The 23,011-nt window shown below is 32.9% G+C and overlaps 2 protein-coding genes across 6 annotated transcripts in view; one reads left to right on the top strand and one right to left on the bottom strand.

The window, feature by feature from the left end:
* The window catches only part of LOC129229302 (nuclear protein MDM1-like), a 131,202-nt gene extending 114,071 nt beyond the window's left edge, over positions 1-17,131 (top strand). For all 4 annotated transcript variants that reach the window (XM_054863581.1, XM_054863582.1, XM_054863583.1 and 1 more), the window contains 6 exons: positions 1,060-1,130; positions 5,214-5,357; positions 6,945-7,115; positions 9,221-9,382; positions 10,771-10,869; positions 12,163-17,131. In XM_054863581.1, coding sequence (XP_054719556.1) covers positions 1,060-1,130; positions 5,214-5,357; positions 6,945-7,115; positions 9,221-9,382; positions 10,771-10,869; positions 12,163-12,197 — 682 coding nt within the window. In that variant the 3' untranslated portion in view covers positions 12,198-17,131. The remainder of the gene's footprint in view (positions 1-1,059; positions 1,131-5,213; positions 5,358-6,944; positions 7,116-9,220; positions 9,383-10,770; positions 10,870-12,162) is intronic.
* A 1,497-nt stretch (positions 17,132-18,628) lies between these two features.
* The window catches only part of LOC129229404 (tafazzin-like), a 57,395-nt gene continuing 53,012 nt past the window's right edge, over positions 18,629-23,011 (bottom strand). For both annotated transcript variants that reach the window (XM_054863703.1, XM_054863704.1), the window contains one exon: positions 18,629-22,230. In XM_054863703.1, coding sequence (XP_054719678.1) covers positions 22,132-22,230 — 99 coding nt within the window. In that variant the 3' untranslated portion in view covers positions 18,629-22,131. The remainder of the gene's footprint in view (positions 22,231-23,011) is intronic.

Raw genomic sequence — 23,011 nt, 5'->3', positions numbered from 1 at the left:
AATTGGGGTATTAGTCTTGTGATTGACATCGCGAGGGGAGAACGGGTTACATACGAAAAGGTAGACGCATTGAGTCTATATCTCCATGGGTGGACGTCATCATAAGTCGTGGTCAAGCGGTAAGCATTGACTATAGCCAATCGAGGACTTTTTGCATCCTCGTACACTATAGCTCTGATCATGCGACATTTTTCAGGTTTTGGGAAATTCGCTTACGTACTGTACAGTGTATAAAAAATGACAAAATGTACAATTTCAAATTTTACTTTTTTATTAAATTACAATGCATAAACGGAAATTATGAGCGTATATATTCATTAGTATTAGTAATGTACTATTAGTATCACTATAACTGATGTTAACTATTGCATTTAAGCTTATTTTTAGGTTTTTCACTTATGCGCGAAAATTTTGTTGTCCTCTTTTGGCCGCGTATAAGTGAGAGTTCACTGTATAAAGTTTATTGCTCCTTCATCAAGCAAAGCACTGCGCTGTTATTGATCTTTTCAAAGATTAGTTTTGGGACTTAGGGGATATTATTCATCTACTGGTTTTATCAGAATAATTTTTTAGGTTGCTGTTTCTATTACCCCTCCATCAAACAAAATACTGCGTTGTTCACAAAACTTATTATCAAAATAAATGAATGTTTTTATTTTTCACTTACTACTTTCTCAATAGTTCTCGAAAGCAAGAGAACTTTTATGCTTTAGCATAGTATGTGTTCAAGTAGATAATGAGAAGAGTGGACGAAAAAATCGATTCCATAGTGAAAAATCTTGGCAATACTAACTAAAATATCCACCATAATGCTTCAGTTATTCTCTTTCTTGCTTCCCTGGAATTCATTGAACTGTATTTCCCACCCATATTTTCTACTTCAGAATCTGTCAGGATGCCAAATACTTTCTCTGGCAAGCTGTGGTAGATTTATTAGCATAAACAAAGCATAATTAAATAAGCAAACTGAAGTAGATGTTTAACTGATTCTTGTGCATATGGAAAAGGACAGTGTTTCCAAGAGCGTCATCTAATGCAGAGGTTATGTTTTCTCTTCAGGGATGGCATGGAACATCCGAAATCAAGGGAAGGATCTACGAGGAAAAAACATCAACTGGAAAAAACTACAGGTATTTGGTTTTCATAGTCAGTATTATATTCATTTATTCGTGAGATTTTTTTATTAGAAGATCTTTAAAAAATAACCCTTTATTTCCATTTCAAATTCAAATCTTCGGTTGATTGTGGCTCAACGTTGATGGCGCTCGGTGAAAAAGTCAACACCGAATTTGTAGGAAATGGGGGTGGGCAGTAAAGAAGATAAGTGAATCAAAACTTTCACAGTCTGAACCTTATCTCTTTAATTTTCAATTTAAATTATTTCTCATGTCAGAGGGAGGGGGGAGGGGGCAGGGAATGGCAACTGCCCCTTCCTAGAAGAGAACCTCCGACTCCCACGCTCTTTCCAAATGTCCCCTAAGATAATTTAAATTCGTAATTTAGCTGTTCAATTTCGAAAACTTTTCCGAGGGAAAGCCATATACTCTTTTTTTGCCCTAGCATAAAATATTTTTTTTTTAGGAGGAAGAGGAGGACTATAATTTCGAGCAATTTCCGAGGTCCATACTTTCCTCCACATCACCCCACCTCTTTACGATGCGCTTAAGGTTTCCGAAGGGGGGGAGTAACTAAAAATCACTATCTGGTTGTGACTATGCTTACCCCCTCCCTAATGGGAGCCCCTGGCTACGCCCGTGCCTAATGCAAATTCTCTGAAAAGCCTCAAAGTAGAGCAGGGCGGAGAGTTTCATTGAGCACTCCCTAATTAATGAACACTTTATATATATTTTTAAAGTTTCAAAGGTTCTTCTTTTGATGAATTGGCAAAATCAACTTCCTTCTATACTACTCCAAAAGAGAAATAAGGGGCTGTCCATAAATGATGTCACCCTTTTTTTTTTTTTCAAGATTTTTGACCCCTCTCCCTCCTTTGACACGAAAGCCACACTTCACCTAACACATATTACGCTGTTTTTCATAAACATATTACTGTAAAAAATGTTTGATGTCACACCTCTTGTAACCTCCCTCCCCCTTGACACGAACTGTCACAATTATGTCATCATTTGTGCCTTGAGGGTTGCCACAAATGATGTCAACCCTGAAGACATGACATTTGTAGACAACAGCCCCTAATCAAAAAAACGTTTCTCTTTTTTTGCGTGGGGGGGGGGGGGGGGGGTTCTCTGATTAGATGTGCTTATTGAATGGGCTCAAAGAGAAGTTCTCAAAGAACATGAAGCAGAACCAGATGTGTTCTTCCAGTTATTTATTTCTTAAGAAAATCTAATTTCATGTATCGATAAACATGTTTTATTGTTATGACCAAATGCTACAGTTTTTAACGATATTATGAATGCCTGAAAATGAATCTGTGACTAGATGTTGCTGATCAGTCTAGAAGTTCATAAATAAAAATTGAGTTAAAATATTCAGCTCATGTTTTGCCCCCCCCCCCCCAAGAGTTGAGCAAGCTTGAACAATTTACTAAAAGGAAATGAATCTGAAATCTGCAATCCAAACTTCTTCAGGTGAGGAATTCAACAAGATCAGCTTTCTCCTAGGAAATACCACACTTGCTCTTTTTCGGCTACATAACATGGTAAGCAAATTTCCACCTATTAGACAAGGGAAGGATAATAGTCACGATCTTTCAATAACGACTAAGAAAATGTTAATTAGCAATGATCGCATTTCAGCTCTTTTTCTTGCCAAAAGATGAGGTGACCTGTCAATTAAGCTTCCGTCCTGGCTGCAAAAATTTTTCCAGACATTTGAACGTCACAAGTGATTGGTTCATTTCGCTACTAAAAATCAAACAGGCGATAAGCAGGACAATCATGGGTGCAAGTTTGGGGATGTGTTCAAGACAGAAAATATTTTGAGTCCCCCCCCCCATACACACATGCGTACTTAAGGAAAAATTTACGATGTTGTAGATTTTGAGTATGGCAGTTTTGGAATCTGTGTTTACTTTGAATTTTTCACTTTTGACTTTTCTAACAATATGGACCTAGTAGTTTTAATTGTAATATTTAAGAGTTTTGATATCGTAGTTCCAAAAAACACCAATAATTGGGGGGTCTGGAGGCTCTCCCCGAATTCAAAAACTTCAATTTTTTTAAATTGAAGTCTAAAAAGCGCAATGATAGGCCATTTTGGTAAAGTTCAGGGAAAGGGGAGGTTCAGGGTACCAAAATCACAATATTGGGTGATCTTCAAAAATATTATAGAAAGAGGGAGGGGGCGCTGGCTCTCCCCGAAATTGAAGCTTTAAAAATGAAATTGTACTCCCTCTTTCATAACATTTACACGCTTTTTGAATGTATTATCGAAGGGACGGAGTTCAAGAACTCTCCTTCGGCAATATTTTGAAATTGAAGATCCAAAAACGCAATTTTAGACAATGTTGGATGATGTTAGGAGTAAAAGCAATCGGGGCTCCAAGCCATTAGTTTTTCTGCCAATCTTAAATCTTTTTATTGCAGCAATAAAATCGCATTTGACGTAAGATTTTCACTTTTGCAACATAAACCAGTTTTGATCGGAAAGTCTCCCCAAGATAGCGCGAACAAACCAGAAAAGAATGAAAGGTGGGGGAAGGGTATGGGCGATTAATGAACTGGCAAATGAGAAAAAAAAAACGAAAGGACACACACCTCCAAAAGCACATTGTAAACAAAACAAGCTCATGGCGGAAAATCAAGAGAATGTCCATGTAAATTCGTGGTTATGCAAAGATCCTGCAATTAAAGCATATTTTTCGAACACTCAATTTTTCTTTTTTTAGTAAAAACTGAAGGAAAGTAATAGAATTTCTTTCCGTCCCGACCTCCGTCTCGGAAATTTTGTCCAAGACGGAAATCCGTCCTGAGACGGAAGGTCTTGCACCCATGAGGACAATAAATGGTACATGGCTGCCTGAAAACTTCGGAGTGAACTCTACTTAACGAAAAAAATATCCATTTACAGCAATTTGGGATCATTCAAAAACTTCGACTTGAACGGAAAATAGAGCTAAGTCGAGATATCGAAAGTCGACTGCTTAGTTTTTCTTTTTGTCAATTTTATGAGCCCTGGATTTAGCGAATATTTTTCGCGATCCCGAAAAATTCAAAAACCCAAGCACCAACTTGATTACTATGTCTTCAACTTGGTAAGCATCTTTCACAAAACAATCAATGTTGATTTTACATTGAAATTCTCAGTTAAAATGAACTCTGTAAAACTTGTTTTATTGCCAGCGCAGTGTTAATGCAAAGAAAACAACATTTCCTCTCCATGCTAGCTTATTTGGAAAGCGAAAGGAGCGATGTAACTTTCCGGTTGTTTTCCGTCACATGCTATTTCCACGATCACTTTTGATCATTTAACTTCTTTCAATTTGTTGAATTTGCATCTCAAGTTAATATTAAAGGTGCAACATTTCTCCCCTTGGTACCAATTTCGAACTTTGTTACAAACTAAATGCAAAAGGTTCAAAGCTTTGCCATTAGTCAGTATTTTCTGCTGTAAATAAACATAAATTAGTATTGAAAAACCATAAAATTATGTGGATTTCATTAATTTTATGCTGCTAGAACATTTTTTTAAAAAATATTCTTAAGACTTTTGCAGTTACGTTGCTTACTGCTTTGTCAGCAAAAATGACTTGTTGAGTTAATACATCTATTTCATATTAGGGGGGGGGGGGATTCTGCGGCTGCACGGTATACTGTATAATCCATTAAAAAATAACCATAATATTTTGAAACAAACGTTGCATGTAAAAGTGAGAGTTGTAAACGAGACCTCAATCCAAAATCAGGAATCAATTCGACTAGAGTTGGTAAAATGTAACTTGTTAAACAATTCCTCTAAAACCACATGAAAACTCACAAGCTGAAGTTTGGGAATAAAAGCTATGAGCTAGAATTGTCCTGATAGTACACACAAATACATTCAGTATAATCTGTTATACTGAATAGAATCTGATCATCTAATAGAAAACTTTGCCCTATCAGAAAGTTTTTTTCATGTTATCATGTTTAATATTTATAGATTACGATATTTATAGAGACAACACTTTTCTTTCTTTGTCCTATTTTTCAAAATCTATGTGTATGAATAAATGTAGATGCATTTCGTTTAATCTTCAGTATTTCTTTTTGCAGTGCGCCCAAAAAGTGCGGAACCTGTACTGCCAGCGGTGACGAGCAAAGAGCAGCACCGCAGTCCCAAAAGGACCCGCCCTAAGGCTCCTCGAGATTTACCCATACATGGTCACGGCGATCTCTCAGGAAGGAAGAAGGGGAAAGGTATGGTATTACCCAATGCAAAGCTCCGCTACAGTGATCTGCAAACAATCAGGCCGGTTCTTGTACAGCTCGAACTTCTTCCCCTGCTGTTTTCGACCAGTGACGGGAGCGAAATCGCATCCGATTCACCAATCTGATTTCGAATCCGTCACGAGATCGAAGAAAACAATAGCGAAGTTATTCCGAGGCGTACGAGGATCGGGCTGAATTTTTGCGGAATTCCTAGGAGTACCGTAAGTTTAAGTATAAATTCGAAAAAAAAATGAAAGTATTCAGTAATTGACTAGTGTTTTTTAAGCTCAAAAATGTAAAGAGTAAATATGAAACGCAAACTACAGATGGTCAATGAGGCTAGATTTCGGCAGTTTGAGTGAAAAAATCCAACTATCCACCAAATGTAATGCATAGGTGGGTGATATACTATTCTTTCTTACATTATTTTAGTCTTAAAATTTTGATTGTAAATTTTTGTGGGTGTTGAATGGGATTCCCCAGAAGAACCTTATAGTTCTAAGAATTTCAAGAGCAGTCTTAAGTTTTAAGATCACTGCTCCTCAGTTACGCTGAATAAAATGTAGAACAATCACAAAAAAAAAAGGATAGACTGGCATCATCTAGGAGAGGCCTTGATCCTGTTACAGCATTAAACCATCTCTACGTAGTATAAAATGAAGTCTTTAAAAGCGTCTGTTTGTTTAAACGTGCAAAACTAGAGAACTATTCATCCGATTTTGCTGAAATTTTCAGTGTTTTTCTTTCAGCCCTGGAAAGGTTTGTAGACCGGTTCGAAAAAAAATTTGACGAGTAGTTTTTTTTATTCCAATTTAGGCCCAATTTTCGCATAAATTCCCGAATATGGGGGTGAAAAGTTACTTGCATATATTAATATTACATATCGTTGGAAAGAACAGAATTTTCCGCGTTCTAGGCATTTTGTTCCAAGGCTTTAACTTTATTACAGCAGGAGTTATTTGCGTTTCTAACTCGAATTTTTTTAGGCTTAGCTGAAATTTAGGCACTACTTTCTTCATTAAATCTATAAATTAAAAGTGAGGGAATTGTCCCACAGTTTTCTCTTTGACACCATTGGAAAAAGCGACAAATTTTTCTCCAGATCTATCTCGACCCATGGTCGAAGAACTATGCTTCTATCTTGAAAGGAAAAAAAGTTACAAGCCTTTTTAAGTCAAGTTCAAAAAATCTCATGTCCATTCAAATTGTTAAATATTTTCTTTTGAATTTTAATTCCTTAAACTTATTTTATTTTGTGTTTCCATGGTTACACTTTTTAAATCCATCTTTCTGGATTAATTTATTAAAAGTATTTTAATATCTGTCGTCATTGTTTGGGAGGGAAATTTTGCATGACCTTTTTTTATTTATTTATTCAAGTCTAATTGTTGCATATACATCACTTGACACAATTTGTATTTACAAGATGGACCGGGCAAAGTCGGGCAACGCAGCTAGCCTCTAAATAAAACATTGTTCTGAAGCATAAAAATTAGTAAATAAGCAATTTTTCCTTCCAACTCGCAAGATATCTAGTATAATTCTAAGATTGTGACGGAGGATTTTCCGTTGTAGGTTTGGACAAAGGTTCTCCAGTCGGTATCCGGCCTCGGGCAGTGGCGCGTCAGGAGGAAGGAGGCCGCATCTGGTTGAAGCCGGACAAAGGAGGAGATCAGCCTCTGGTCAACGGTTTTGCCCCCTCCGAAGAAGAATCATCCGTCCAAACCCAGCAGGACTCCGAACAAGGTCAGGGCATATTTTAGTCTTTATAAAGAAAAGTAAGTTAAACAACTCTGGTTCTAGGGTTGCTATTTTACTTCACTTCAAATTCAAGAAGGCCCATAGTATTAACAAGATGTTCTGGTTCGGGTGATGTACTGTCTGACCACCGATGAGATGGGAAGGTTCACATCCGGTTTACAGATGGAAATGGAGGCATCTTAGTTTTCAGGGATGCCAGCTTTTGCAAATATGTATGTCAGCCTCTAAATTAAGCAAATTCACATTAAAATAAGCGGAACATGCATATCAAATTTTTACTTTATCCCCTCATTCAGATAGACTCTTCCCAACTGGAGGTTTGTCAATTTCATAGCAACCATGGGCAGACAGTACTTGTGTCCGAAATTAAGGTCACAAATATGTTTTTCATTTTCACAGAAGATAATATTTGTTGTGTGAATGTCTCCCGACCTTAGGTCTTAGGTCTAAGTACCTTAGATCAGACATCAAAAATAGTCAATGCAACCCAGTCGCCAACATGGAACAGGCTTTTGTTTGATTGTCTTGTGACGTTCCATCGTGTTGCAGAATTTCAATGGAGTTAAAATGTTATATATCTCTTTTTTTCGGCGGGAAATGTTTTCGATTGCTCAAGTTGACTGTATTAAAGCAATTACAGCCAGTTATCGCCAATGAATTATTCTCCATTTTCCACAAGAAGGCACCTGACTCAGCCTTCGTCACGTGGTATCCGATAATTCTATTTCCTTGTTTTCGGCAGATATATTCGGATCATAGCATTTTGTCGTAAAAGCAAGTTTTTAAAATGTCAGATTAACAGAAGTAGCAACAGTGAAGCAAGTGATGTAAAGGACACTGACTTTTTTTGCACATTAAAATGCATGGCAAAGTTAAGGATGTCTTATTTACAAGCATGAGGATATGTTTACCGATCACCCTCGCGTAAAATTGAACTCTGCGTTCGAGAAGGCAGGGCGAAGTTCCTCCTCTTAGAAAATGGACAACACTGTGCCACATGGGCACCCATATGCAAAATTTTAAGAGGAGGCTCAGATATTTTCCCAATGGAAATCGATTTCAGTACAGATTAGAGTTATTAAAATTTGACATTTTCAATGACTTATTCATTAATGGCTGAAGAAAATATATTTTTACATTTTTGCAAAGAAAAAAACTACTAAAAGCAAGGAAGTTATTATTTCTAAGGAGGGCTTGATTCCCCACTTGCCCCCATGCTGCGCCAAGAAGAATGTGAATATCTGTTGCGTGATACAGTGAAGAAAGTAACAAGTTTTCGCAGAGCTTTTCGGGTGATTTGAAAAGTGAATATTGAACAGTTTCTCTAAACTATCGACATTCAGATGTTAAAAGCTGCACGTTTAGAATAAATATTTCTCAAAACCATCATTAGCAGTATGATGGCTCATTTTGCCAATGCTCTCGCTTCATGTTATTACTCCAACCTTTCCTGTATTATATTTTGGACTTGACTTGTATAATAATAACCAACATTCACCTTTTTTCAATATTGTTACGTTGCTATATGCTTTCTCTTCTACTTACATCTTCCTGTGCAAAATTTTGTTTCAATATAAACTAAATACTTCTCTACTTATAACAAACATATTTTGTGCGATTATGACCTTAACTTTCAACTAGTATGTAAAGCTATAGATTAGCGGTCGCCACCGGGTGACCATTTCATTGAAAAGGGCTTCCAAAAACTCAAGTCTTGGTCACCAAAAGTGGCGAACATGTGTTTATTTATAAAAATTCGTATAGTATATCGGGCTACGATAACACGCTTCCAAACCTGAGACGCTCTGTGCATAATTGACTCCAACTTGGAACATAATATTGAGCAAATTCCTTACGGTTGTTTATTTTGTATTTTTAAAAAATGCTACCATTTTTTGTGACTCTGGTAGCCAGTGGCTACTATTCAGAATTCCTAGTCTAGAGCTTTATCATTGAGTTTTATAAATTAATAAACATAAATACATCCAATGATTCTCTTTTAATTGTAGTGTACGGTTAACTCAGTTCTTTCGTCTGTCAGTGTGAAATTAATGATGCTATTTCCATTTTGCTGAATACTTTCTTCTTAGGTGTCGCACCGTCTGCCATTCGACAACCCCCCTTGAAAGTCCCACTGACGACGGTCAAAAGTCCCGAGGAAGTAACGGGCGTTCGAAGCCCGGACCCAGAATCCTGGACTGTTCCTTTAGAAATCGGCAAAGGACTTCACTGGATGGACGGAAGGACTCCTGGTATGTGCACAGGAAAAACCTAGAACAATAAGCCCTCATGACATCGCTCATTCGGATATATCACGCTTTTCTTTTGTCTCCTGAAAAATTACATTGACAAAAAAATGTTGCTTTTCATTTGACATCGCAGAGAAAGTAATGTTGTATTTCTCTGAATAAGTTTCTCTTTTTTTTTTAACATCAATTAACAAAACTGCCATGTTTAATTCGTTGCAATTTAAGTTGCAATGTTCTATTTGTATTCCACCATAAAACAATAAATACAAATGAAGATAAGACCATCTTGGTAAAAGAATTTTCAGAAATTTCGTCAAAAATCAAACCCTTATGAACTTCAGTTTTTTTTTTCTTTTGTGTGTGTGTGTGTTTAGACAAAAACAATTTAGATATGTTCCCAATTGTGTTAGGAAAAATTTCTTTGTAGTCATACTGAAAACCAAAACTTTACTGCAGTTGTACCAAACCAGAGGTGCAAGTGGATTCAAGTAAAATTTCTAAAGACTGTAAAATTTTGGGAAGCTCCCTCCCCGCCATAAATACTCTTCAAATATGCATACAAAAATCATTGGAGGAATAAACATTTTAAAAGTTTCTTTTTTTTAAAATCTTTTGAACATGATTTTTCAGTTTTAGAATGTTGCCAGACCAAAATTTTCGGAAAGGGCAACCCAAAATTTTCGGATTACAAACATCCCTGTACCAAACTGGATACTCAAATGAGATAAAAGTTGTTTATGTAATAGGCGTCTGAGTCGAAGAAACTTATTTATTAATTCATAGGTGACGATTTAATAGACTCTTAATATAACACCCTCACTAAAATTGTTTTCGGCAGATATTTTGAATATTTGGTGCATGAATAACGAGGTAAAATGTCATTCCCCTGTCTGGGACTGATCGTAAAGTTCCTCCTATATTTATCTCGACTCAAAATGTACCTGGGTGGGTTCGGATATGTAGCTAATTCACCCCCCCCCCTTCTGCTGCACCCAAGGAGAGAAAATATTCCTAAACATTTTTAGAGAAGTGACATATACGAGAAAGGTGAAGAGTATAATTATTATTCTCTTTATTATTAAATATTGAGCAATTCCAGCAGAAACTAACTTTTTAAGGAGGAAATAGAACATTAGTATAATTGATACTTGATGTTAAAAAAATAGCAAAATATTCAAATGTAATATTTTAAAATGTCCAGATTTTTTTTTTTTTTTTTTTTCATGTTCTACAATATTAAACATAGATGTGTTAAAAATAAGATGTTTGTCTCTGTTCAAATTCAATTTGAAATTCAAGTGTTTTATCAAAGCTTCACTGAAATGAAATTTGTCCCCCCCCCCATATTCTATCTTTTAATAGTATCTTTTTTCCTTTCCTTTAATTTTCAGATGGCATGCGAGAGGTTAAGGGACCTCCTGTTCTAATGTCTAAACGGCTGAAGGAGTCTTCTCTGGCCAGCCAGAAAGATATAGTAGTCTGTGATCCAGGTAAGTCAAACATTTTTACAGGTAGAAAAAGTTATTTTTATAAATATAGGGTGGTCTGAAAGGGGGCAGAATCCCCTTTCATTTTCAGCAATATGTCAGTTATCACTGAATGGTTGTTACCTTAAAGCCTTTAGAGTCAAACATCGATTGAACACCATCCATTTGGTAACACAGCTGAATTCTGTAACAAGTTCTTGCAGATATTTTGCAAGATTTGGAGTTGTTTTGGAGCAAAACATCTGCGAGAACCAGTTATAATCTAGTTTTTGAAGCCATTAAATCGCAGTCGTAATATCTTATTTTCCCCTTTTCCTAATTGATTATTCTTGCTTTGCTCTTCCCAAGCTAGTAGATATCTATTTATTTTGCAAAGCACGGATAGATCTGGTTCTACTGTAAAACTTTTTTTTTTGCAGCAGTTGTAAACCTGATTGAGAGAGATTCGTTTCAAGTTGCTTTGTGGCTTGATAGCATAGGCGAAAAAACAAATAATGAAAAAAAAAACTTTTGAAAATTCATGGATTGAGCTGCTTTTTATATTAAATGTTTAATTTGTATGACAAATAAAAAATTTCCTTAGATTTACGCTAGTAGAAGAAATTTCGTAAACCAGATGTTGAATAAGACTTTGGTTCAAAACAGGAAGCTTGGCATGTTTGGATAAGAGCCTAAATTGTAATCAAAAGTTAAACAAGTCTTTTATGTTGCGATTTGTTTAGGATTTAATCTTTACAATCATGCTTTAACCTACCGTTTCTCAACCTTTTTTGATTTGCGGACCAGCAAGTGTTCTTTAAAAAAATTTTCAGAACGGTGATTCCCCCCCCCCTTCTTTTCTTTCTTTATTTGTGCAAAGGGGGAAAAAAAAACTTTCAATTTTGGACCTTAATGGTCCATGATTCCCATGATTTTAATAATCATGGAAATTTCTTTTAGGAACTGGTGTGGTTTTTTTCCCGTTTTTCTTTCTTTTTCTTTGCAAATAAACAAATAAATACAAACTTTAGGCTCACTGTCTGTCAAACATTTTGCCAACACAACTGAGAATTTTACTTTTTTTACAAAATAGTAATTATTAACAATGAATAAATAAATGCATAAATAAAACTTTACCTAGTGTTAAATAACCATTAGAAAAATCAAAATTTGTTATTATTATAATAATTATACACAAAAGTAAAGAATATTTCTAAAATATCATTAAAGTACCAAAATTTTCTCACAAAATTGGAGTAAAAATTGTCGTTGCTGCCATAACCCATGGCTGAAACTGAGCTTTTTCTTTTTCTGCAGGGCAGGAAGGTACCGGTGAGAGTGTGGACCTGTAATTGCTTTAGCCAAAAAGATCACTCCAGCGCCTTTATCACCTCCTCCAGCAGAGGAGGACAAGAAGAACAGAAATCCCAACTCTTCCGTATACACCTCGCCCCCTCTCTACCACCCTCTGAACGCTTACTGAAGAGCACGTTCTATTTTTGCTTGGATGGAGCAAAACCATAAACATCCTGTGAATGAGATCTTTCTCCCCCCAAAATAGATCTTGCTGAATGGGGAATTTTTAAACTGTTCTTAAGTTTTTTTAAAATTGCAATTATGAACTAGTGTTACCAAACTTGAAAACAAATGTCAAATAATTTATTGCTTAAAATTTTTGCCTTTCTCAGAAAGGCATTGTTAGGTTACAATTGTTATAAAAATATACGGTAGTTTTCTCCTCACATACATTTGACAGCAGTAAATTCATTCCTAAGTTTTGGTCAAGAAACAAATACACATGTTCTAGGAATAAAAATCTTAGTGAGCCTTACATAAAAATCTTCATTTTTTTTTTAAAATTAATATTTTGGAGAGAGGTTACATTACAAAAATTCAGAGTATCATAGTAAGTTAACCTCACTTTGGTTTTGTAATTTGCTTTCACCTAAAATGTTTTCCAGAGCACAATTGATTAAAGATAATAAATTCAATTTAGGTCATGAAATAAAATAATTTTCGTGTTAGATACTTTCCCCAGTCTTGGTATCACCTAATCCAGAAGTGGTGAAATAGTTAACTATGAATGCTAGAAGATTCACACATAACTTTGATGGGAAATATTCTTTCTTCAATTTAGGAAAGGGTTTACCTTAAGCAGAAACACATGAATGAAATGATTATGAAAACCATAGAGAAAAATTGGGATAAAATATGCCCCCCAAAAAAGCATCCTTACTCTGCAAGCTAAAAGTTTGGTGCTATGAACAGAATCCTCAGACAATAATAATCTAAAATAAAACCAGTGCCCTTCATGTGGTTCTTAAAAGACGAAATTATGAAAAGGATGTTTTATAATCTCAACAGACACATTTTCGCAAAAGGCAAAAGTAAATTTCTCGATCAAGAAGTATTTAATTATTAGCAAAATAAAACATTTTCTCGGTATTTTAAGTACATTTTAAATTTTCATTTAAATGATCAAGGCTCACTAAGAAGACGGGTCTGGATAAACCAAGGACAAAAGCAAAGCTATTGTTGTCATATTCAATGAAATTCTTTTATACATAACTACTGTTTCTGATATAGTCCCACAAATAGCTCAGTGTTAACGTGTTCCTGTAAATGTTTTTTGTATTCTTGTTACATTTGAAAAAAAAAAAAAAAGGTTATCAGTTAAGAACCAATGATGTCATCTTTATTTTCCGCTGAAAAAGAAGAATGTTGGCCGTTTTTTAAACAGGAAAACTTGCTTTTCCTTGGGATAACTATTTACTTATTCTTTCATAAAATATTGACAAAAAGGAGGACACTATGTAGTCCTTACTTGTAAGGTCCGACTTATAATTAAGCTATTTATCACACCTCATCATATTCGAGTTCAAATCTAAGATCAGGGAGCTTTTATTTAACTTATGATTGTGCCGAATTATTAAAAAAATTCATTTTAACCCAAATCAAAATCGAATTATTATCACTAAGCAATTAGTTACACAATCGCTTGTTAGAAATTATATAATAGAAATTAAGAGCAGTTAGTGAGTTATTAAAATCTTTTAATCCTCAAAGACTATAAATTTGCACATGTAAGCATCAGGATAAAACTTGCCATGACTGCTTGCTTGAAAATTTTACTTAGCCTTGTTGTAGATCGGACCTACATTGGAAAGAAATGGCAAATTGTTCGGTGGGAATCCTACCTGATGGTTAGTGTTCCTGTATACATATTGTACATACGTCTAGAAATGTTCCTTTAGCTGGACTAGGCAAGTCATCATATCTAACGAGATTATAAGGCAAAAAGAAAAGATATGATTTCCCTTCCTTCCCGTGTTGTTCCTACTCACCACTGAAGATGTGACACTGTTATCTCTCGTGTGCTTTTGCTGAAGAATGAGAAGAAAAAGAGTTCTGCTGTATAATTTTTTAATTGTGTTGCTTCCAAATATGTGAAAAGCAAATGTCTCATTGAATGAATGGAATACATATGTGTTTAGAGTAATTGATGCATCAGTAACTTTTATTAAACTCAAGTTAAGAAAATTGAAAGAAAAAAAAAAGAGTTAAAAGTCCTTGTAACTTTAAACTAAGATTTAAATTGAATGCTTTAATAAACAATTCAAACAAGAAACTTACTATATTTTTGAAAGAGTATTTCATCCAAAGCAATAACGATTTTTTTTTTTGCATTAGTAAATCTTCCGGAATCTGATTTTAATTAGAAATAGATAACTAATTAAAAGTAAGTCATGTAAAAGGTTATTTATTTTAATGTGAGCTTCTAGTATACCACCACGAAAAATTTACTATCAGCCCTCATAATAAAGAAGTAAATTAATAAATAGGAAAATTCTTTCCAGTTTGTGAATATAAAGATAAATTTTTCAGTAAATAATCAGCTCTTGCCAAAGCCTGTGAACGTGAATTAAAAGAGCACTATAAGTTTTGGAAATGTAACTATAGTTCAGGTTGACTCCCTTATGCAGACATCCTGCTAGGAACAAACACATTTTAAGCTCAATTTATCAAAAAAAAAAAAGTCACATTGAGATTAATAAGCAAATAATCTTAAACCCTGTGCATATTATGTCTCAAGACTGCATGTAGCTCATAGGTGCAGTTTAAACAAGTATTGAGACTAGTACAAGAATATCTGCAGTTGAACATCAGTTTTTAGACACTAATCTATTTGTACATACATTTATAATATAATTTTCTCTTAAGAGTGATTGATTTTCAACTTAAATTTTAAACTAAGCTTAATTAGAAAGCAAATTTACGTAAACAATTACAGGGAAAAGCCTGTAAAGTTGCAGGTATCTATAACCAACATGACATAACTGATATTTAACCATCACTCCTCATACATTTCTGTAATTTTTTTTAAAAAAAGTCAGGATAAAGTTGCATCAATAATTTGCATAACGCTACTGATATTTAACCCTTACTTTTCATGTGTTTCTGGGATTAAAAAAAGTCTGGTTTTAAAGCATCTGTCTGAAAATCGCCCTCAAGATAATGTCACCGATCGTCCATTATGACAGCCTTCCAATTTTACTGTCGTCCGTTGTGCTGCTGCTGCATTAAGCCAAGTTTGAAATAAGCTTCGCCAGTAGGATTTTTTTTCTAATAAGAGTACGCTCAATTTTAGAGAAGGTGAAAGTCTGAAAATGTATATTTTGTGATGAATTTTGGTTGCTTTTGGATTAAATTTCTTTTAAGACATTTTAATGGTGTTGTCGGATTAATTTATCAGATCATGTCCAACAATTAAGACCGACTTTTATCCTTTTCCCTTTTTATTGTGTACATATTATAGAATATGTCATGGGATTTAGTTTAAAAAAAAAAAGCAGAAGAGAGAGAGAAAAAATAGACATAGTAAACTTACTTCCCGAACTATCTATATATGAATCGTGGACATAATTTGAGAATACTGATAGTTTTATTTCACAAGTGTGCTCAAATTTCTCTGCCCAAAATATTTTTCACATATGCATGAACTTGTTTCAAGCAATAAAAAGCTTAGTTCTAAAGAGTAAATTCATAAAAAAGTACAATAGAATGCTATCATATCTCACAGCTTTTATTCAGTTTCAATAATTTTGATGGTGCATCAGAAATGAAAAGTTAGGTGGTGTCTCATAAAAGCAGTTTCCTGATTTTTGAACTGTCTGTAAGCGAAGTGCGCTGTGAGTGTGAATTCTGTTACTCTTTCCTATATAAAACTGTCGGCTAATACCTGTGGCCAGAATGTAGTGACAACTGAGCTTTCTATAATATGTTTAATAAAAGTATATCAATCAATGGGGCCTGATTTTTTTTGTCTGATGAACTTGGTCTTTTTCAAACAAAATATTGTAACTGCCAAACTTAATGTTGCTGCCGTCAACAGAGGTATTTTTGACTCAACAAAATAAAAAGTCAATCAGTACTACCAGTAATGGTTAAGTCAAGCCAATGCTGCCACCTATTAAGCCCTTGAAACGAATAAGTGATAATCGCTCTTCTATACCTAATACAGTGTAGACAATCTCTTTTTGTTTGTCGGGCCAATGTTATCAGCAAAAGCCAAAGTTGATGCTTTTGTCATTTTGAAGACAGTTCCTCTATCTTCCCTTTTACAAATAGAGTTAGCACGTTTAATCAGACAGCCACTATTGCTAATAAAATTTAATATCCATCTGTGGAAGAAAATCTTCTGACAGTCAGGGTGTATGATCCCTACCACAATGTTTACCGGAAAAATACTGAACATAATTTTTTCAGAAATGCAGATAGCTAACTATGGCTTGGCTGTTCCCCAAAACTAATTGAAAATCGCCTAATTTATGTAACTGAAATCACCACTTCAGTTTACATTGTAGCGAAGTATATCAAATTACATGAACATATCTAGACACATTCTATGAAAAAATTTATGTGATTTTAACTCATAACTTGGAATTTTTCCACTCGTAATCCAATAGAAACTTTGAACAAATAGAAATTTGATGAAGGGGAATCTAAAAGAGGAGATTATTATTATTCTGGAAGTGTGCAATGAACCAAAATAGAATTCTTTACAATGCAGCTCAAAATACTATCAAGAAAATTTAAATACAGTGAAACCTGTGTATAACAATACTGTCTTAAACAATAAACCTGTTTGTAACAATATTTCCCTTTGATCCGGACGAAATTCTCATTTACTTAATGTATTTTCAACCTGTCTATAGCGATAATCATATTTCAGGCACTCCTGTCTATAACAACAATATATACCTTTTTATTTCAAAACACAACTAATTTATTTAATTTATAGTAGAATCTCGAAAATCTGAGTCTCGAAAGTTCAAGGTTCCGCTTAATCTGAGGGGCTCCATTTACATTTTAAGTGAAATTTTTTAGTAGCTAAAAAAAGGATTTTCATTGAAATAAAAAAATAGAAATATTTTGCTACTGTAAAACTAACTACTGAAATTAAATCATTAGAACTTATTGAGAGGTTGGTTTCAACAACACTTGTTAACACAAACATACACAGAGTACAAGATATGGATTACGAAATATTTTGAAGGTAATAACCTGATGTGTAAAATTGACCTTCATTTGCCATAAAGAACATGTTAACATCTTTGTTGGAATACCTGACTGTAATAAAAAAAAGGAAGTGCAGAACTTGAGTTGCATAGTCAAAATTTAAAACTTCCCACAACTAACCGTTTTTGTGTAATTCAAGATGTATGCACACTCAGGCATGCACATTGATACATAAGTCATGGCAAAATTTGTCGAATACGGATATTTAGAAAAACAAAAGTCAAAACTAGTTCAGACGCAATTAAAATTAAAACTTATGCTGAATTTGGGATGATGAATTGCGTGAAGACAATTGTTCCTATTCTTTATACAAGGAAGTAAAAGATGCTCTTTCGTTGCTCGAACAAATTCTGTAAATTTTTTATCTGGAAAAATTTTTTGGATAATCCGAGTTTTCAATAATCCGAGGTGAGGTGAGCCCCAATAACCTCAGATTTTTGAGACTCTACTGTATCACTGCTTTTTATACATTAAAAAGTATGTCCCGAACATGAGAGAAGAAATGATGAAAGCACACTGATAAATGATTTCAAGACAGTAGGGAAAAAAGCTGAACTGTACTGGCATCCAATTTATAAAAGGTCAAAACAAATAAATACAGATAAAAAAAAGGAATCTCTGTTAACCATAGACACTCTTTTGGAAAAGAAAAAAAAAACAAAATAGACACCACAACAAAGCGACTGAACGGTGCCACCAGTGGCGATGTTGCCCTAATTTTTGTCACATAAAGATGTTCCCAATGCTAATAGTAATGAAAACAGCTCTGAGTAGTACGTCAATACATTTTCAAATTTTATTCATATTAATTAGGAAAGCTAAAATTACTAAAAGATTACACTACCTATTATTAAATTATTGAGTTTAAGTGACGCCTAGACCACTCAGCCATTTTTAATGAAATTTGGCACAAAATTAGTTTGTAGCATTGGCGAGAAATTTATCATCCGTTATTTGTAAATATACAGGCAAACCAAATGAGACCTTTTAATTTTCTACTACGGGCAAAGCCATGTGGGTACTGCTAGTATTTGAATAAAACTCGATATTATATGCACATGGCATGTAGGGGTGAAAATATCCAAACTGTCAATTACAATATTTTTTTAAGGTCCCAACAGTATCATAGTAGACAGGTTTTACTGTATTTTCAGAATGCATACATTGCAGATTGAAGCAGACCAAAAAAATTAATAAACTAAAAAATCTTTAAATTTCTTTAATAAATTCTGTGGTTGACAATCTCAAACTTATTCCACAACAATAGTTATAAAATAATTATTATACAATAATGTAACCTTTGTACACAATTGGTAACAGTTTGCTCATATAAAGCAGAGAGCTATTAAAATTTTATTACAAGCTCAACTTAAAATAAAAAATGATAAAGTTTTACATTAAAATACAAATTAATTAAAATCTTGTTAAAATTATTTTTCAGGCCAAAACAGTTTCAAATTACTATAACAAGGGAGAAAAGGTTAAATAATCAGAACTAATTAGCTCTATATGTGATAGAAAAGACTTTGATTGTTATCCAACAAGTAAAAATTATTTCATAACATAAAGCTTTCATCAAGACTATGATTATGAACCAAATACTTAAAAAATTAACCACACATTCATTTGAATCAGAGATTTAAAATAAATAGCAAAGATCTTAAAAAATATGTTTGATTCCACTGAATAACAGTGTAGAAACATTAAGTTTGTTCTGACATATTTATTGAATGTTTATAGCGTTGTTAGCTAAGTAAAATCTAAAACCAGACATGTAAAAACTTAATCCCTTTTCAAATTTGCCAAAAAAAAAAAAAAAAGTTTTGCATTTAATAACAAATTTAGACAATCCATTAAATTAATTATACATCACAATTGAAGAGTTGACATTGAAAAATAATTAAGAAGCAAAACCAATTTTTTACGCTAATGAAAAAAAATATATTTGGAGTCATTAAACTACCAAAACAATACTAATGAATCTTTTTATTAATAAAAAATAGTTTTGTTTTGAAAATAGAACCATTCACCAGTATAGTTTTGAAAGTTTTTCTTTGAAAGAACAAATTATATTTCTGTTCTCCTGTAAACTTTACTTTATGCAGTGTTAGCTCCTAAATGTGTATATGAAGTTGTCGATGTATTTAAAAAAGAATTAAAATATTCTACTAAACAAATTGGTGGATGGAGGAGCACCCAGTTAAAAAAAAAAAGTAAATAAAGAGGTAGAAGCTACTATGAAACTATACAGTATTAACAGAAACGTAAATGTTTTGATTTGTGCATACATTAAAAAGGCTTTGTTGTGACATATTTATACCCTCCTATTCTGTAGGTGGTTCTTTAAGTAAGAAGTAAAACCTTTATTTATTTTTTGAAGACTGCTTGACTTTAGTTCTTAAGTATTCACAAACGTGATGCATTTTAACTTAAAATAATAATAAATAAATTACCGAAAAATATTGATCTAAAAAATGATTGAATAGATATTTAACACACTTGACAGCAGGTGTAATGTTTCAACTTAAATTTACTTTTATAATATAATAATCTTTTTAATCTCAAATAATATGTCTGACTAAAACTATAGTGTGATTACTTTTTCTACATACAATACACAGTTAATTCTTGTGAGTTTTTTTACTGCTACCCTTACAGAAAACATATATAAACGCACAGTAAACAATGAGTATTGCAGTAAAAAGTTTGAATAAAAAATAAAATAAAAACCAAGTGTTCATTAGAATTTTATAATCAACAAAATTATTATTAAATAAATTATGATTACAAATGAGTAGATCATGACCCATTAACGATTGCATAAACATACATAAGTCCCTGTAGTAAACTTGTCCATATAAATCTTATTTAAATAAAATCTCAGCTAATGGGATAGTAAACAGACAGCTTTGTTTTGCTTTCAAAGAAATTTTAAACTATGTTGTATTCCACTCCACAATATTGGGAAAACATTTAAATAAAATGATTTATGAAATGAATTGAAAATTAGTTACAAACCGAATTCTGCAATTTTAAAAGAGACAATGCAGCAACTATAATGCAATTGGAAAGAATTTGAAGCTGAATAACTCTTAACATATCTTTGATGTGCAGAAAAACTTCAAAAAAAATTTTCAAGTCAAAGAAGCATATGACAATCTTTTTTCGGCCATGAGTATTTCTTGAAAACAATAACACACATAAAAGAAAGACAATAAGACAGTTCAAAGCAAATTAATCAACTATTTTTGTACTGTACAAAAAAAAAAGTATTTTTTTAAAAAAGAGAGCAAGTATGCATGATGTTTTAAGATTTTTGCCACAAACTCATTTTTTAAGAGATTTCGGTTTTACGAAGCAAATAAAGGTCGCTATATGCTCCCCCCCCCTCCCTTGATGTTAGAGTTAAAACAAAAGATTTACAATTTATTTTAACAATTCATAATGTGTTATGATTGAAAAACATTTGATATATAACTTGATAATGATAACTATAGACAACTGCAGCACAAAAGAGGGGTAAATTATGATCGATGTAATCAATGAGATTGAAAATGTAACTTGATTGATGAAGCATACATAATGATTAAACATTTGAATCAAAAGAGGCATCAAGAAAAGAAACAAAATTTGAAACTTACTTCTGAACATCAAATGATCAGAATGTTTACTAGTTAATAAAGACCACACAACGTTTGTTATGCTTTTGGGAATACACTGATGATGCAAGTTGAAACAAACTAAAAAAATGGTAGATGTGAATTTTTTTTTTCAAATTCATAGCATCATACAAAACAAAATGAAATTAAAAAAGCAAAAATGATATGTGTCTCGCTAATTAGAAGGGAAACTAATAAACTCAGGCTAATAAAAAATGAGCAAAAATGAACTTGAGCTTTTGTTAATTACACTGTTGAATGTATAATTATTAATATTTCAGATTCAATTTTAGTGAAACTAGGGGAAAAAGTTAAGTTTTAAATGTAAATTTCTGTTACATACAACCATTTCAATTAGAAAAATATACAAGCAATATTTGATTATTGCATATAATTTTTATCTGCTTAAAATTGAAAACCCTATATTCTTTCGAGTATGTATCTTGTGAGTATGGGTAAAACTCTCTAACTATAACAAGATAAAAAGAGCAATACATAAAAATAATTGTGAAGGAAGAAATGTTAATTTGGTTTCTAGAGTTATGAAATTCATTGCGATAAGCTGCATTATGTCATAAATTAACATTTGCTAGTATGATTTTATGAAATGCGATTTGTGAGAGAATAATTTTCTAATACGAAAATTTTAAATAATAATCTCATAAATTCGAATTAATATGAACCATATAATTTGTTCATACTTGCAAAGCATTATGCAAATCAAAGCTTATATGAAGCAAAGCATTATGCTTAAATTTTGATACACATCTGATGCTAAATAAAGTATTTTCATTTAACAAATAGTTTTTTACATGACTCTGAGTAAAGAATATTTAAATTTCTTAAAATTATTTTTAAAAGATGGTTTCTTTCACTTAAAAATGCTTATATATAAATGAATATATTCGTCAAATAAATTTTTCTGCAACAAACATAATTATAGTTTAAGAGGACAGTTATTCAATTAATCATTTGTATCTCACTTTTTCTAGCATTGTTTTTTAAATGAATTTAAAGTCTTGTTCTTGAAGCCAAAAATAAAATTGAATCAACTTTGATACCGCTCCACATGTAGACGTTCTGTCACTGGTTTTAACTGGAAGAGCTGTTCTTGGATTTTGTCAGTAATGACTTTTCTTCTTTTCACCTGAAATAAAAAGAAAAGTAATAAAAACAAAATAAAAAGAAACAATGCATCTGAAAATTACATTTCCATACTGTTCATAACAAAATTCACATTAAAGAGTAACTTCATCCTACAATAATCTCATTCAAGTGAAAAAAACCAAAAATAGAATCTGCTAGTTCGAAAATGGTGATTTTTCAGGATATTATTGCATTATACATAGAACCCCATTCCGCAATAAGGGATAATGCAATTCTTTAAAAAAAAAAAAAAAAAAAAAAAAAAAAATCATAATTGTTTACCAGTGTTATCAGAGAGGGAAACTCAATATTTTTATGCACCAGAATCATTTTTACACTTTCCTGCGAAACAGTGATAATGTGACTTACTTTAGTCTGGCTTTGAGGCACAGTATTAGAAGATACCCAATACCTTCAGGAATTTTTAAACAAGATTTTTTTTTTTTGGATGTGTTAAGAAAACTTTATTGAAACAAGAACTAATGAAAAAATTAAGATTGTAGGATGAGCGGAAGAATCTTAGCAGTAAACCTCTCGTTATAAGCAGAAACATTTAGTAAACATAAAAGCAGCTGGAAAAAAGGACATGGATAAAGCTTGACCACGGAGAAATTTCACTTAAACTCGAGGCGGAAATGGACCACATCATTTTGTAATAGGTTGAATAAGCAAGAACGTGAGACTTTACAGCTTGTGCATTCTCACTGATTCTACCTATTACAAAATGGAGCGGCCCATTTTTATTTCTAGTTCACCTGCCATCTCTCCGTGGTCAAAATTTA

This window comes from Uloborus diversus, chromosome 9 (genome assembly GCF_026930045.1).
Source record: "Uloborus diversus isolate 005 chromosome 9, Udiv.v.3.1, whole genome shotgun sequence".
NCBI classification, from domain to species: Eukaryota; Metazoa; Arthropoda; class Arachnida; order Araneae; family Uloboridae; genus Uloborus; species Uloborus diversus.
This window is presented reverse-complemented; position numbering and strand designations above follow the sequence as displayed.